The 16817-nt window shown below is 40.0% G+C and overlaps 1 protein-coding gene across 3 annotated transcripts in view; it reads right to left on the bottom strand.

The window, feature by feature from the left end:
- CHD1L (chromodomain helicase DNA binding protein 1 like) overlaps positions 1-16817 on the bottom strand; it is a 59852-nt gene that overhangs the window by 31053 nt on the left and 11982 nt on the right. For all 3 annotated transcript variants that reach the window (XM_030325179.2, XM_030325180.2, XM_030325181.1), the window contains exons 2-10: positions 15996-16108; positions 11560-11666; positions 10899-11013; positions 10263-10294; positions 7272-7353; positions 4136-4298; positions 2311-2466; positions 1489-1581; positions 55-151 (exon numbers count right to left, since the gene is read on the bottom strand). In XM_030325179.2, the coding sequence (XP_030181039.1) occupies positions 55-151; positions 1489-1581; positions 2311-2466; positions 4136-4298; positions 7272-7353; positions 10263-10294; positions 10899-11013; positions 11560-11666; positions 15996-16108 (958 nt within the window). The remainder of the gene's footprint in view (positions 1-54; positions 152-1488; positions 1582-2310; positions 2467-4135; positions 4299-7271; positions 7354-10262; positions 10295-10898; positions 11014-11559; positions 11667-15995; positions 16109-16817) is intronic.

Genomic DNA, 16817 nt, shown 5'->3' with positions numbered 1-16817 from the left:
TTCTGGTTTTAAAAATCACCAGCTCAGAGCAGAAAATGTGAACCAACCACCTACCTGGAATACAGGAATGTCAGGAGCTTATCCAGTAGATGAAGTTTCCCACTGGCCTCGATCAGGTGGTCTCCAATTTCAAAAGGCTCTGGTTCCACACCTGAAAAATGTGTCCCCAGTCAGGGCAGACTCCTTGAGTAGAGAAGCCAAAGGCAAGGCTACAGCAAGAGGCCAAGCTCCTTCTGATAATGGGCCCAAGTCTCATCTCTCTTTAAGGCATTTTATAATTATGTGTTTGCATGATAATCCCAGTGCTGCTTAACATCACAGAGCCAATACCCCCAATATGACAAAAAATGTCCATTCAAGGAACAAGCCCACTCTTTAGGAAAAGGAGGCACAGGGACATGCTAAAGTCCAGAGAATTGAAAATTTGAGACTCTCGCTTGAGAAAACAAATCAAGAAATACAGCTTAGATGTATAAACTAGTAATTCTCAAGCTGGGGGATGGCAGTCAGAATAACCTAGAGGGTTTCTTTCAAAATCTACAAGTTCCCAATGCCCCCCTGCCTTAAAAAAAGATTCTGAAATGCACCTGATTAAGACTCTGCAATTCATAGTACTACCTGGCAAACACTCCCTTAAAAGAACTGCAGCAAACCCTCCACATTGGTCCTACCCATTCTAGGGCTCCCAAGGCCGCAAAAGTCCTGGAAGCGTCCCAAAGGCTACCTGTCAGAATGACTCAAAAAAGCCCTAGTCTGAATGAAAATGAAAATACTACATATTGAGATATGCGGTGTGTAGCTAAAACAACATTTAGAGGGAAATTTGCAGACATCTCTAAGGTACAGGGAAAGCAGCAAAGGAGGCTGAGAAGGAGTGGATACAGGCAAATGGAGAAGTAATAGAAAGCATTCCAAAAGCCAAAAGAAGAAAGTGTTTCAAGAAAGAAGTGATCAACTGTGTCAAAGGTTTTAAGAGGTTAATTAAAATGCGAATGGACAACCATTGAAGGTATCACCGGTAAACTTGCAAAGTTCAATGGTGATGATGAAAGGCTGGCCATGGAGTGGGTTTAAGACAACGGGACATCTAAACACGAAGACATGATCCTTAAATCCAGATGAGACAACCCATAAAACAACTGGCCTTGATTCTTCAAAACTGAAATTTCATGAAAGACCAAAAAAGAAAAAAAAAAAAAAAAAAAAAAAAAAAAAAAGCAAAGGAGATAGCCAAATATAATTCAGGATCTGTGGCTGGATTTGAATTTGAAAAGAAAAATCAAAGCCATGGGGAAGACATTAAGGGGACAAATGAAGAAAGTTGAATATGAACAGTATACTAAATTACACCAACATAGAAAAATTAGAAAGAAAATAGGGAGAACACTAGACAGTAAATATGGGCAATTCTTTTCAAGAATTTTGCTATGATGTTGGCCACAGAAATATTCATGAAAAGCAATGTGAGAAAAAAGGGCACTGTCTCACCATCAAACAAATACGGATGATCTACACACTTCCGAAGCTGGGACAAGACATTCTGAAGTTTAACTTTCTTTGCTGTCTCATTTTCAAATGCAGCTGTAAACAGATACACAGGGAGAAATGGACTTTTGAACAAAAACAAAAAAACTCAAAAACTCTACGTTTCCATAAATAACCTTATTTATTTCAGTATATATCTCTCAAACCTATAATAACCTCCTAAATTTCACTGAATTGCATTAAAAATTAGCAGCATATTGGGGCACCTGAGTGGCTCAGTCAGTTGAATATCCAACTCTTGATTTCAGTTCATGTCATGATCCCAGGGTCATGGGATCGAGCCTACATTGGGCTCTACTCTGACCATGGGGCATGCTTAAGATTTTCTCTCCCTCCCCCTCTGTCCCTCTCCCCAATGCGTGCATGCTCTCTCTAAAAAAAATGCAAAGCGACAGACTCCGTTTCCACTCCCAACTCCTCCCAGTGAATCTTATTCAACAAAAAAGGTGTGCAATATGTTAAATATGTGACAGGGTGGAAAGATGAAAGGTGTGACTGGCATACCTAGAATGTTTGCTTAACTAACTGCTACACAGTATGGACAATTGGGTGGGGGAAGAAAAGGAAATTTCACCAGTGCAACAACCAGTAAAGTCTGCGTTATAGTAAAGATACCCCGCACAGTTTCACTGCAGCTGACTGAACGATATTCAGAATACAAAATCCCATCCCATATTGCTATACGAAGCATGCGTGATGATAAAATATTCCCCTCCATGAAAATCACATCCTGAGTTTCTAAGCAGTCAAGTGCCCTCTGATTACCTAGGTCTTTCATCAGAATGGCCTTGTAGTATTTTTTCTGCAATGCTGACAGGCCATGGTATATCACCACCTCTGTCTTCTTGGGAAGCTCTGTAGCTACCTCGGCTTTCACTCGCCTCAGCAGAAATGGCTGCAAGAGCTTGTGTAGTTCATTTGCTGTGTAAGGAAAGAAACCAACAACACAAGAAGTGTAGGACAAAATTTTCATACCAATTCCACATGCTAGACCAGTCTTGTCATTTTTCATAATACAGGTGAGCCTTGAACAACGTGGGTTTGAACTACGCAGGTTGACTTAAGTGTAGATTTTTTTTTTCCCCCAACAAATACACTATGGTACTGTAAATGTATTTTCTCTTCCTTAGGATTTTCTTAACATTTCTTTCCTCTGGCTCACTTGATTGTACGAATACAACATACAACACATGTAATGCACAAAATATGTCTTAACTGTTTACATTATCGGTAAGGCATCCAGTCAACGGCAGGCTATTGGCAGTTAAATTTGGGAAGTCAAAAAGTTATAGCAGATTTTCAACCATGGGAGGGCAGTCAGCACCCTACCCCTGTACTGAAGGATCAACTGTGTTTCTTTCTTCACTGGGTTCTTTTTCCCATTTCCTTCTGAAACTATTCCTGGCTCTCAACTCAAGAACTAGGAACACTCAAAGAACTGGATTTTTATTAATAATCTCATTTGCATGGAGTTGTACTGTTTCCAGGATACTTCTGCACTTAATTTGATTGACTAGCATAAGGGTTTAGAAGTAAGTGTAGGACAAGGACTATTGTCCCCATTTTTATAGCTACGTTAAGCAAGTCTCTGCGAAATTAAGCACACTTATCCAAAGTCACACAGCTGGATGTTAATGTTGCATTCAAACTTAGTTCTTTCCACTTCAACGCCCCTGCTCCTTCCCCAGGGGTCATGAACTTCAAAAACTAGCCTGAGCTGGCATTCTGCTCCAAGTCGGGTTGCCAGGTACAGCAAACAAGATACAAGAATGCAGTGAAATATAAACTCCACATAAACAGCAGACACTTTTTTAATAGGAGTATGTCCCATGTAATATTTGACAGGCTGTCGTGTGTTTTATCTGGACCCTAAACATGGGGGCAACGAGAGCAGGCTTGCAGGATGGGCAATCTTCAGCTTGCAGGATGGGCAAGGTGTGAGAAGCCCTTCCAACTCCTACTCACCCAGGACATGCACACCCACTGGCAGGCCTGCCTAGCATTGGTGTTGAACACTCGTCCTGGGATAATACTACAGGGACAGAGAATTCTACGAGGCAGAGGGGCAAGGATGCAAGAGGCAGACCGCAACTGGCAGCTGTACAAACGAGGATGCTTCCTGCTTCACTCCCACCATGCATCCATCCCAGACTTCTGATTTTGGTGCACAGCGAACAGAAACACCAGTGCTGTGGAATGCTGAAGAGTAGTTCGGGACTCTGGCACCCCATATACTTTTCTGCCTCAGGAAATAGCATAGAAAGTTAACAGATTACAAAATTATAGAAATGACAGGTGAGGGGGAAAAAAGTCTGCAAACCAGCAGACACTTTCCATTTCTTCCAAAAATGACCCATGAAGCCCCGCTGTAGAATCACGTAACAAACAAATAAGAATCATGAATAGCAGACAACTGGGAACGACATGAGGGGATCTAGCACCACCTTAGTTTTGGGTGGCTCTTTCTCCCTAGAAGGTGTCGTCTGGTTATCAATTCTCTTTCTTTTCTATCTATAACCAGTGTCTATTATGCACCAGGCCAGTTTCTGGGCCCAGACCTCTTGGCATGATTTGTAGGAAGGGAACTTGCCTGACTCGGACTCTTTCTCGATATCCTGGTAACGCTGAACAAAATCTCCCACCTGCTCCTTGGGAAAGACATCAGGCTCCACAAAACTGAGGAGGGAGTAGAGCTCTTGGAGGCTATTCTGGATGGGAGTTCCGGTCAACAGGAGACTGAAGACTACTGAGAACTCAAATACATAAAATAAAAATTAAAAATCCATAACCTCGGAAAGCAAGAGGTTACCCATAAAAACCTTTACATGAGTTACCCATGAAAACCTTTACAGAGAGAGGCATGATTTAATGGGGTGACAATGAAGACATAAAATCAGAGGACTCAGGTTCAAGTTGTATGCCAGCTGTTTGATGGTAGGAATAATACCTCTTCAGTTTCAACTGTAAGAAGGAGATAATAATCCTGGGAAGGAGAAACTGTTACAAGGAGGTGAGTAAAATCACTATGTGAACTCTGAAGTACTACATGAATATTCAATATGATTATTATTGTTCAATCTTTGTGAGAATTCAAGCAGTATGTTACTACCCACATGGTGAGTCTATTGAGACTTCAGAAGCACATGGTATATACTCAAGAGTTTGAAAAAGCTATAGCATCAGGCCCACCACTACAAGCAGGAAGCAAAAAGATCTAGACTAAAAGAATGTCCTTTTGTAAAACGTTAGTGTATCACATCCAAAACATCAAGACTTCTGGATGTTTCTGAGCCTCATACAGCATAAAATGAAAGAAACTCTTTAAATTTTGAGCAGGTGATGAGAACACCAAGAGTAAGAGAATAATGAAATAAAAGGTTAGGAAAAACAGTAACAGATACTAGGTTAAGCAAAAGACAAGCTCTAAATTGACATTTATAAGAACTTATACCATTTGAGTTAAATAATGAAAGCCGTATCTTATATATTTCATTTAAAAAAATGAAATACAGTGTGTGTACATGTACATATATACCCTTATGTATATAGACATACTTATTAAATATAAAAATACAGTATATTTTGATTTCTAGAATAACAGTATGCATACTTATATGTTTAGGTGTTCATATGCACAGCAAAGGATATGGAAGCAGATATGTCAAATGTTAATGTATGCAGGGGAGTAAATTATTAATGGCTTTTATTTATTTTTTAATGTTTTTTTATTCATTTTTGAGATAGAGACAGAGCATGAGCAGGGGAGGGGCAGAGAGAGAGGGAGACACAGAAACTGAAGCAGACTCCAGGCTCTGAGCTATAAGCACACCCAACCAACTGAGCCACCCAGGCGCCCCTAACGGCTTTTATTTTTATTCTTGTGTTTCTGTATTTAGATTTGGGAAAGGGTCATAAGATGATACAGCTTTGTAGTAAGGTAACAAATGAAATGCAATTAAAACTGATTTGAGAATGTCATTATTATTTTTTTTTTTTTGCAATCTCTTTTATTTTTTTTCTTTTTAAATTGTCTAATCAATGTCCATCCATTCATGCCCGCTCTGCTTGTAGGACAATGTTTTCATAGTACTTCAAGTATGAGAACTGGTCAGAAATCAATGCTTCCAATAACCAACTCAAATTTTTATAATATGTGTTCACCAAGCAAACAGCTGGGGTGACCGAAAAAGATGAGGGCTGCCGGTCACTACAGTCAACTTAGACTGTCACATGAGCTCACGTACTTATTCAGAGTAGTGTCCATTTTATCACTGGGTGAAAAAAATCCGGAGCTGATCTTGTTGTATACAGTATTTTATAAACTTTTCTACATAATCTTCCACAGCAGCCTTACTCTGTCAAGGTACCGTACTTACTTTGTGAATGTACTTTGTAAACGTAAACGAGGCGTAGCATAAATTGTAGAACCAACTCCCTATGTTTCAATACAAACTGCTTCCAACTTTCACAAACAAGCTGAAAACAGTATTAGCCCACCTCTCAGCCCTATCAATAAATGCATTTCTCTCCAACCAACAAGTCGTCTGCGATTCAAACCTCACCTAAAAAGGAATGCTTAGATGACACACAAAATTTCCTCACATAATCTCTGAGCCTTAGTTTCCTTATGAACAAGGAAAGGCTCTGGGGCCAGCAATAGAACTTAGTTTCCCCACTCCAAACCTGGGGTTCCTTTACTACACCCGCTTCTCCTCTCGCATTATATTTTAGTAAACTGGCATGGTAGTTTATGATGCAGTGTCTTATAGAGTAAGGTGCCAGAATATGACAATCCTTTGGGAAAAAGATACTGTTAAGAGTCCCAAAATGAAGGCAAACACAGAGCAGAGTCAGCCCCACCAGGGGATAGCAATCTCTGAGACTGGACCAATAACAGTGACCATATCTTCATCAAAATATCAAAAACTCCAACTTTTAGCCATTAAATACAGAATTCAGACCTAAGACTTTCCTCTAAGTCACCTCTAATCTTATTATCTGATTGGTTATAGGACAGGGACCAAACTTCAGTGATGGTCACAGGAATTCACACATGCGGTCTCATGAATAAGCCTTTATGAGGTCAGCAAACAGAAAGGCACTTTTTACTCACAAGCTGTTCCACTGGCTCCTCAGAAAAGAGGGCAAGGCTAGGGCTACACTGACATTTCTCATTTCTCACTGTGCCAGAATGATGGCAAAGATCAAGAGAAGGGAAGGAGATCAAGGGTGTCACACTCAAAAGTATGACAAAGACAAGAGAGACTGCAGCTAATAGTCAATGGCATGCAATGGTCTCTTTATGACTCCATGTGAACTGTCAAATTTTTTAAGATGGTAAATGGGGGGAAGGGTACAATATGTCAGATATAACTGCTATTGCAGACAGAAGAGTTATAATAAGATTAATTTTAAAGAACTACCCCTTTGAAGAAGATCAAAAGAGAGCTGAAACATTTCTAAAACTACAATGTATTTTACTGGGATAGCATCTTATTACCTGATAATCAGATTTCAGTACACGTTATTTCCTGTGTAAAAGATGAGAGGAAGGAGCAGTGGGGCCATATAAGTACTACCTCTGTCACTCATGAAATGTTTATTTAGCCCTAGAGAAATCGGGACTGAAAAAAAAAATGTTTCAACTTAACTAACTCTACACAGGCCTAAAATAGTATTTTTCAAAAGGAGATTATACAAAAACTAAGACTATCCTGTGAGTTTACCTCTGAAAGTGTCTTATGCAGCAAGGAGCTTTGGTTTTTCAACCTGTGAGCTTCATCCACAACAAGAACACTCCAAGGGAAGCTGTGAGAGAAAAATCCAAGCTTTCAGTTTTGTGTAAAAACTCCAACATATATCTTATAGCCAAAAAGTCTTACCATAAAAATAACTATTGTTGGCAAGACTAATATTAAGCCCATTCTATTAGAAACACACTCAAGTTTCTTTCTTATCTGAAAGCCTGCCATGTACATGAGACAACATCTGGATAAGGCAGTAAATTTAAGGGAATTTTTTTCCCAAGACAGGAAAGACCTGTGCATAAAGGCAGAAAAGAAGGAGCTGGAGACAGAAAGCAAAAGGAAACATTTATGACCACCAACTATGTGCCAGACACTGTGCTTGGAGCTTTATGTCTGTTATTTAATCCAAAGGAATATGGTGAGTAGACATTATTGTGCTCATTTTACCAACAAGGAGACTAAAGCTCAGAAAGATTAGGTAACTAGGTCAAGGTCATAAAGCTAGAATGCAGTGGAGCTGAGATTTAAACCCAGAAGAAAAATTATGAGAAATTGGTGTCACAGTAGCTTAAAAAGCGTAATTTAAAAAAATGGGGAAGCAGTGAATAAGATCAAATGTTACAGACGTCCAGGAAGATACATCTGTTGGATATACTAGTATGGAGGTCTTTGGTGGCTACTTCCAAAGCACATTTTGTAGCATAGTAAATTACAACAACAATTTCTCAAGACCTGAGCCAAAATCAAGAGTCAGAGGATTAACTGACTGAGCCACCCAGGCGCCTCAAGATGTTTATTTTTTTTGAGATGCTCTTCAAAAGTCTCCACATGGGGCACCTAAGTGGCCCAGTCGGTTTAGTGTTGGACTCCTGATTTCAGCTTAGGTCATGATCTCGTGGTTCATGAAACTGAACTCAATATTAGGCTCCATGCTGACAGCACACAGAGCCTACTTCTGATTCTCTCTCTCTATCCCTCCCCCACTCGCTCTATCTCAAAATAAATAAAATTTTTTAAAGAGGGGCACCTGGGTGGCTCAGTCAGTTAAGCATCGGACTTCGGCTCAGATCATGGTATCATGGATCGTGGGTTTGAGTCCTGCATTGGGCTCTGTGCTCACAGCTCAAAGGCTGGAGCCTGCTTCGGATTCTGTGTCTCCCTCTTTCTCTCTGCCCCTTCTCCACTCACGCTCTCTCTCAAAAATAAACATTAAAAAAAAAAAAAATTAAAAGAAAAAGTCTCCACAACACCAAGTGGTACATTTGGATGTCTCTTTGCCATTATTAGCAATGTGGCCTCAGCTGAGTTACCTAATCTCTTGCTTTCTTCATTCAGAAGATCTATACTTGCCTACTAGGCTTTTCATGAAGGTCACCTAGGATACTTTAAGTAATCAAAAACATATATGCAACAGGGTGCCTGGCTGGTTCAGTTGATTAAGTGTCTGACTTCAGCTCAGGTCATGATCTCAGTTCATGAGTTCAAACCCCGCGTCGGGCTCTGTGCTGACAGCTTAGAGCCTGGAGCCTGCTTCAGATTCTGTGTCTCCCTTCTCTCTCTGCCCCTCCCCTGCTCACACTCTGTCTCTCTCTCAAAAATGAATGAACTTAAAAAAAAAAAAAAAAAAATTTATGTCCCAATTTTCTCGCCTTTTGAGACTTCCCACATCCTGCCTTGTACTATGAATATCTGTATAGTGCCTCTCCCTCTACTGGAGTCTATGTCCTCTTAGGGAGCTCTACAGTTTACTTTCCTGGCACTGCTGGTAACACCCAAACAGTGTCTTTCCAGAGAAGAGATCTTCAACAAATATTACGTTAGATACTAATTATAGAAAAAAGAAAAAGAGAGGGAAGCCTATTTTCTTCTTTAAAAAAAAAAAAAAAGTTTATTTATTTATTTAGAGAGAGAGCGTGCAGGGGAAGGAGAGAGAGAGGAGGGGAGAGAGAGAGAATCCCAAGCAGACTCCGCACCGTCAGCATAGAGTCCGATGCGGAGCTCAAAATCACGAACTTTGACATCATGACCTGAGCTGAAATCAAGAGTTGGACGCTCAACCGACTAAGCCACTCAGGCACCCCAAGCCTATTTTCTTCTTAAGAAGAGTAAGATAACATGCTTACTTAAAGGAAACTTATGGGTTGGAAGTCATGAAATCTATGACTGGGCCTTCAGTATCTCAAAATAAGATGAAAACAGAAATCCAACTCAGAAGAAGCTAGATGAGAACATTTAAAATATTGAAGCACTTTGAAAACAGAAGTTTCTCCCCACCTAACCACATCAAAACTACGCATGCTTTGGAGAATGAAACCCTGTCAATGTACCTTTTCTTATGTACCTAAAGTCTAGCTAGTGTTGAATTTACATTGTAACTGTAGTCTCAACCCTATACTGCAACACATCACCCATGGTATTAGGTGGTATGGAAGAATTAAATCTAAGCTTCCTATGCATCATGAGCTGATGTGAAAGCCTGAAAGCTAACTAATTAAAAGTATATTTAAAACTCCCTTCCTAAAAAGTTAATTTCATAGCACTGACTGCTACTTTAAGATACTTCCAGGAAAAGGCTCAAATAATTCACCTCCTATATTGCAGTAAAATCTCTAAATAGCAGTCCTAAAAGGTATCTGCGCAATCTGCAAAGAATCTAGTATTTATTAACCACCCATCACAGACACCTTATTTAATCCTCACAACAGCCATCCAAAGTAGAGATTATCCTCCTTTTACCAACAAAGAAGCTGAGGTTCACTAAGGTTAAGTAACCCAGGGACACACAGCTAATGAGTAAGGGCTAGACTGCAGGACTACTCTATGCCACACCAATCTGTAAGTAAGACTCATGGAAGACATACCAGGAAGATGTGCCAGACATGACATGAAACATAAAGTACTAAAACGTAAAGGAAAGATGTGACTCTCATGATATATTCAACAGTTTCTGAAGTACCGCAACATACTCACGATTTTAGAAATGATGAATCTTTCAAGCAAATCTGAAAAATTAAGGAAAAAGACACATTATAAAGGCTAGTATTAATACAACTGGTATTAATAAACTAGTTTCTTGTTAGCTAAATCTTATACTTTAGGAGAGTTAAGTCTTAATCATTCACTAAGTAAAAAAAAGTTGTGAGCATAACTTCTAAGTAGCACTATCTTGAAGAAAAACAAAACCTAGGCAGGAGTAAGTGGAAGGTCTTGCCTTCACTTTAAAACTAAAAACTTCAAATGAGACTGGAACTGAGTACCCTCTACTCTCGTCCTGCAGTAACAGGCAACCCCTCAGCCCACAAAACCCTCTCCCCTGCCTGCCTCCTCCTTCCTCCTATTCACTGGCCAACAGGCAGCTCAAATGCCACCCCCTTCACCGGGGCACCTTTGCTCTTGCCGCACCAGGAAAGAAGAGACATTCAGCAAATTTGGAACACAGTAGTCCTTCACTTCCTTTGGTCACAATCCCTCTCTGACAATCTAATGAAAGTAGACTTCTCTCCCAGAAAAATACATGCTCTCCAAAAAAACTAAACCTAATTCCAGTAGATTCTCCAACCTCTACGGTCCCAAGGTTAAGAGTTCTTGATAGAAATAAATTCAAACCTCATAGGTAGTTAGCAGCACATGAAAACGTGACTCTTGTTTCAGGTCTTGCTGTAGGTGGGTTCTCTCCTCCTTGTCACCTGCATATGTTACACAGGAAAGCCCTGGAGCAAATCTGGATCCAAGAAAAGAGGTAGATGAACACCAATGTACAGCCAAAGGGAAGGGTGTGCATATCTAGAAAATTACATTTCATGGAAGGATTACTGACATGCAGACTTCAAGATGTCCTGCAACCAGAAAGAGTCCTGAACTCTGAAATCTTATCTATGGTAACAGGTAAACCTATAGGTAAGTTTCTGTGTGAACAGACGGAAGGATCAGATGAACATCTACAAGGGCCTTGTGCTAATTCTAAAGAGAAAACTATTTTTTTCCATGTTGGTTACTTCCTATGTCACTGTGAAAAAGATAGTTTCTCCTTTAGTTCAGCAAAATTTACTGAGTACCATTCTGTGTTGTTACTGAGTAACAATAACACCCACTTAATCCTCCCCCCATCAGATTCTGTCTCTACCTTTATTGCTCAGGTCAGAGTATTCTGGAAGAAATAAAATCACTGCTTAGGACAATATGTTGCTTTATCACATTTCACTATCACCAGAAAAAAAAAATCATACTCAATGTAAAAAACAAAATTTCAGCTACATCTACTCTGTACCTCTCCATCTCTTCTGTCCAGTTGCTCAAAACAGACAAGGGGCAAAGAATCAGAAATGGTCCTTCGTCATTTAATCTTCCTGCCAAGTAAATGAAGAGAGCAATAGTCTGGAATACACAAAAAGAAGGCAATTTTTATAACATTTATTACTTTTCCGTGAGAAACAACTACAAAGTTCCCACAACCTTGTAGGGAACACAAACTCTTACAGAAGACTTGGTGTACAAAACAATAATGTACAATCTTCCACACAGTGGGAGAGTCATCCAATCCTAGAGTGAAATCCTTTAAGCGTAAATATAATTGCCAAAGAAATTCATGGTACTCAATTACATCAATAGTTAACAAGCAATGAAGCTCAGTATTTATGTAATTAACCCTGCAATGCAAAGGGGAAAAAATCAGGAAAGACAAACAGAAATAAATGAAAAAATACAAATAATGCACAAGATCAAGAACACTCCAAAAACCTAAGGCAAGGACTTCCAAGATGTGACTAAAGATGACCTACCACGAGGTGGCCTCCGCTGCTTGCCACACTCTCCTGAGGGAGGATGCCTTCCTTCCTAACTCCCTCCCTCCTTTCCCTAATGTTTGCCGTCCTTCCATGTGCATTTATAGAGCACCTTCTATTTGCTAGCACTGTTTTAAGTTCTGGAATATAACACTGAACCAAACAGACAAAACTCCTAGCTCTCTCGGAACATATGTTCTACTGAGGAAAACAAACAATAAATAATTCATAAGCTTAAGTAGGCCTAAAAAACAAAAATCTTTGTAAAGCCAAATAGGCACATTTTAGGATAAGGCTGTACACACAGCCTTTAAAAGTTTCTTTAAAAGGTTACTATAGGGGCACCTGGGTGGCTTAGTCGGTTAAGCATTCAACTTCAGCTCAGGTCATGATCTCAAGGTTCATGGGTTTGAGCCCTGGGTTGGGCTCTGTGCTGACAGCTCAAAGCCTGGAGCCTGCTTCAAATTCTGTGTCTCCCTCTCTCTCTGGCCCTCCCCAACTTGCGCTCTGTCTCTCTCGCTCTCTCTCAAAAATAAATAAATATTTTTTAAAAAACTTTTATAGGGGGGCGCCTGGGTGGCTCAGTCGGTTAAGCGTCCGACTTCAGCTCAGGTCACGATCTCATGGTCCGTGAGTTCGAGCCCCGCATCGGGCTCTGGGCTGACAGCTCAGAGCCTGGAGCCTGCTTCCGATTCTGTGTCTCCCTCTCTCTCTGCCCCTCCCCCATTCATGCTCTGTCTCTCTCTGTCTCAAATAAATAAACGTTAAAAAAAAAAAAAAAACTTTTATAGGAATGCAAGCTGGTGCAGCCACTCTGGAAAACAGTATGGAGGTTCCTCAAAAAACTAAAAATAGAACTACCCTACAACCCAGCAATTGCACTACTAGGCATTAATCCATGGGATACAGGTGTGCTGTTTCGAAGGGACACAGCAGCACTAACAATAGCCAAAGTATGGAAAGAGCCCAAATGTCCATCGATGGATGAATGGATAAAGAAGATGTGGTATATATATACAATTGAGTATTACTCGGCAATCAAAAAGAATGAAATCTTGCCATTTGCAACTATGTGGAGGGTATTATGCTAAGTGAAATTAGTCAGAGAAAGACAAAAATCATATGACTTCACTCATATGAGGACTTTAAGATACAAAACAGATGAACATAAGGGAAGGGAAGCAAAAATAGTATAAAAATAGTATAAAAACAGGGAGGGGGACAAAACATAAGAGACTCATGAATATGGAGAACAAACTGAGGGTTACTGGAGGGGTTGTGGGAGAGGGGATGGGCTGAATGGGTAAGGGGCACTAAGGAATCCACTCCTGAAATCATTGTTGCACTATATGCTAACTAATTTGGATGTAAATTTTAAAAAATAAAAAATAAAATTAAAAAAAAGTTTATTAAAAATAATAAATAAATAAATAAATAAATAAATGTCTGCTGTGATATACAGAGAAAATACATTTTTGCTTTTATAAAGCAGAATGTTTAAGGAGCCCATTCCCAAATGCTGAACCATTTCTGTGAAAATCTATCCTAAAGATACAATCCAAAATCCTGAAAAGGTTATATGCCCAAGGATGTTCACAGTAAGGTTAATTTAAGTAGCACAAAAGGAGGAGAAGTGGTCATTCCTCATCTACAGAATATTTAAGTAAATTATGAATTCTCTTGATGAAGTATTATGTAGCCAGCAGAAAATGACTGTGAAGAATATAATCAAATGGGTAACTACAATGACAGTGTTAGATTAATAAAATACAAACTATAGGGGCTGCTGGGTGGCTCAGTCAGTTAAGTGTCAGACTCTTGATCTCAGCTCAGGTCTTGATCTCAGGGTCATGACTTCAGGCCCTGCACTGGGCTCCACGACCAGCATGGAGCCTACTTAAAACAAACAAGCAAACAAATGATATGCTCACTATAATGTCAGCCATTTCAGATACCTTGCTGCCCACGGTTATGGTTAGAGTGTTGTGGTTAGAGGGTGGCAATTACTTTTTAACTGAGATTACATTAATTTTACAATGGAAATCATTTCCTTTTTTAACTATCCATTGCTTCGCAGCCCAGACTGTGCCAGAGCAATCACCAAATTAAGTACTTACTAGAAGAAAATCATTCTGTTCAGCTTTCACGGAGGTTACTATTGAGAGAAAACTTATCTTTTGTTACCATAAACCAGATATATCTACAAAATTTGGATTCATTAGTGAATTCTACCAAACATTTAAAGAAGAAACAATACCAATTCTACACAAATTCTTTTAGAAAACTCAAGAGGACAGAATATTTCTCAGTTCATTCTATGAGCCCATCTTTTTTACCACAACGCTAAAACCAAAGACATTATAAGAAAAGGAAACTAGAGACAAATATCCTTCATGAACACAAATGTGAAAATTCTAAACAAAATTTTAGCAAGATGATAGAATGTTTTTAGGGCACTTCAAGTAGAGCTGTATGAACACTCTGGAGAAAGGCAAAGGACAAGTGGAATTTGCTGGCTCTGAATGAAGTCAGGGGGTTCAATGCGGGAAGCAAAGGAGACTGCAGGTGGGGGGGCTCTGTACACGACCCAAGTGTCTCTCTTTTTTTTTTTAATTTTTTTTTAATGTTTATTATTTGAGAGAGAGAGAGAGACAGAGAGCAAGCAGGGAAGGGGCAGAGAGACAGGGAGACACAGAATCAGAAGCAGGCTCCAGGCTGAGATGCCAGCACAGAGCCCAACGCGGGGCTAGAACCCACAGACCATGAGATCATGACCTGAGCCAAAGTCAGCCGCCTAACTGACTATTCCACCCAGACGCCCCACGACCCAAGTGTCTCGTCAGAAGACTGGCTCCCAGAGACATCCAGAAAACTTACCTTTGTTCTAGTTCTACAGCTCTCAGTTCAGGAACACACTAGAACCCAATTTATTTGCCTGAGAAACCTGAGAGTGACAAATGACATCCTTGAGGGTACCATACTCACAGGTCATTTTTTATTCTGAAGAGTGCCAAGATCAATGAGCTACACCTGGCTTAGATAAAGTAGTCTCCCACACACAGTCACACACAATGTGCAGGGCTATGTGCCAAACTGCTCCAACTGGACTGTTTATGTATGGAGGGTCAGGCTTGCAGGGGCCAGTTGAACTTCTAAAAGGACAATGAGACCTTCACTCATTCTATGTGTTTACTGGCAAAAACCTTTTTGGTATGGGGAAACTTACACTTCCATAGTTTCTGATCAAGTGGCCTCTGCTGTATATCCTGACTGCACTGACTTTCTTTGGTATTCTATAGATAAGTAAACCTTGTGTGACTAACCGAAGGGATGTCCGTATCTGAACTTTCAATCAATCCAACCCTACCACTGACATCTGTCAACACAGGGCTGTGCTGGTGATCATCCTACCAGAATAATTGATCTCAACACACCGTCTGCTTATCAACGCTCAAGGAGGCCACATCTCGTTCTCCAGGTCTCTAAACTAGGTCCTACCACTAGATGGCCCAGGCATTCTGGAACACAGGATACTTCCTCTGAACTTCCCTAGCATGGCACAGAAATGAGAAGTAGCTCTACCACCCGTTAAGGAAAAGAGACAAATGTTAGAAGTAATCCCATTAACTAGAGAGAAGTATTTACTACAAAGGAGGACAGAGTCAATTTGATCCCTGGGACAGGTATATTTGATTTACATAGAGAAAAACCTTGCCCATTAATTGCAATCCAATGTCAAGGTTAGATAAGCATAGTGACAGTTCAAAACCATCCTCGTAACTAGAAAAGTCAATACCAAGGACATGATCTCTTAACAAAGGTTCAGGCATTTCACCTCCTAATATAAAAACACTTACTAGTAGTGTTTTTATGTAGTAACATACCTGGCAGGTATGTTATGTAGTTTTATGTAGTAACATACCTGGCAGGTCTTACCCAGGCCCATCTCATCTCCCAGGATGCAGCCATTCTGACAATGGAAGCACTGGGCTAGCCAGTTGACCCCCTCCAGTTGATAAGAACGTAGGTGAATCCCTAGAAATAAAAAATACAGCAAGTCTGAAGAGCAGACATTTCAGCACACACACAAGCTAAGCTATCTCCTAAAGACTTCAACTAAACAACACCATAGCTATATCCTTTGCTCGGAAGTCATAGAAATATAAACATTTGCTGACTTCCAAATGACTTTTCTTCCCCCCAAATGGCTTTTTGAGCAGACTCAGTCACTGTTACATTTGAAGACCTAAACAGCCTGTCAGTGTCACGGGATGCACTTGACAGATGAAGAAGTCAACCTGGGAGCTGGCCTGTATGGTGCCTAGCTCTCATGCCAGTGTCCATTCTAGGAAAGAGGCATTACTAATGCAACATAACTACAAACAACAACACATGGAGGGTACATGTGTCTGTCTGCTTAATTGCAACCATTTAAATTTGCTATCTGTGCTGAAGGGAAAACTCAAGACAGGACAGGATTAAATTTTGTTTCAGCAGAGGAGGAGCACTTAAGAACCGAAATGATGTTGCATATAGAATGTTTAACAGTGCACAAGGACAGCAGAAGATATCTGAAATCCACATGGAGCCACATTTCTCTCTCCTTTAAGAAAAAAAAATCCAATTTCAGACAATAACCATATCTAGGGGAAAGGGAAGACCCCAAACATACTATTAACAAGAACATAACTTTCTGGTTTGAACTAATAACCTTTAAAAATAAAGTAGATGGTATATAATAATT

This window comes from Lynx canadensis, chromosome C1 (assembly GCF_007474595.2).
Source record: "Lynx canadensis isolate LIC74 chromosome C1, mLynCan4.pri.v2, whole genome shotgun sequence".
Classification (NCBI taxonomy): domain Eukaryota; kingdom Metazoa; phylum Chordata; class Mammalia; order Carnivora; family Felidae; genus Lynx; species Lynx canadensis.
Note: the sequence above shows the minus strand (reverse complement) of the source record. Positions and strands in the feature narration are given on the sequence as shown.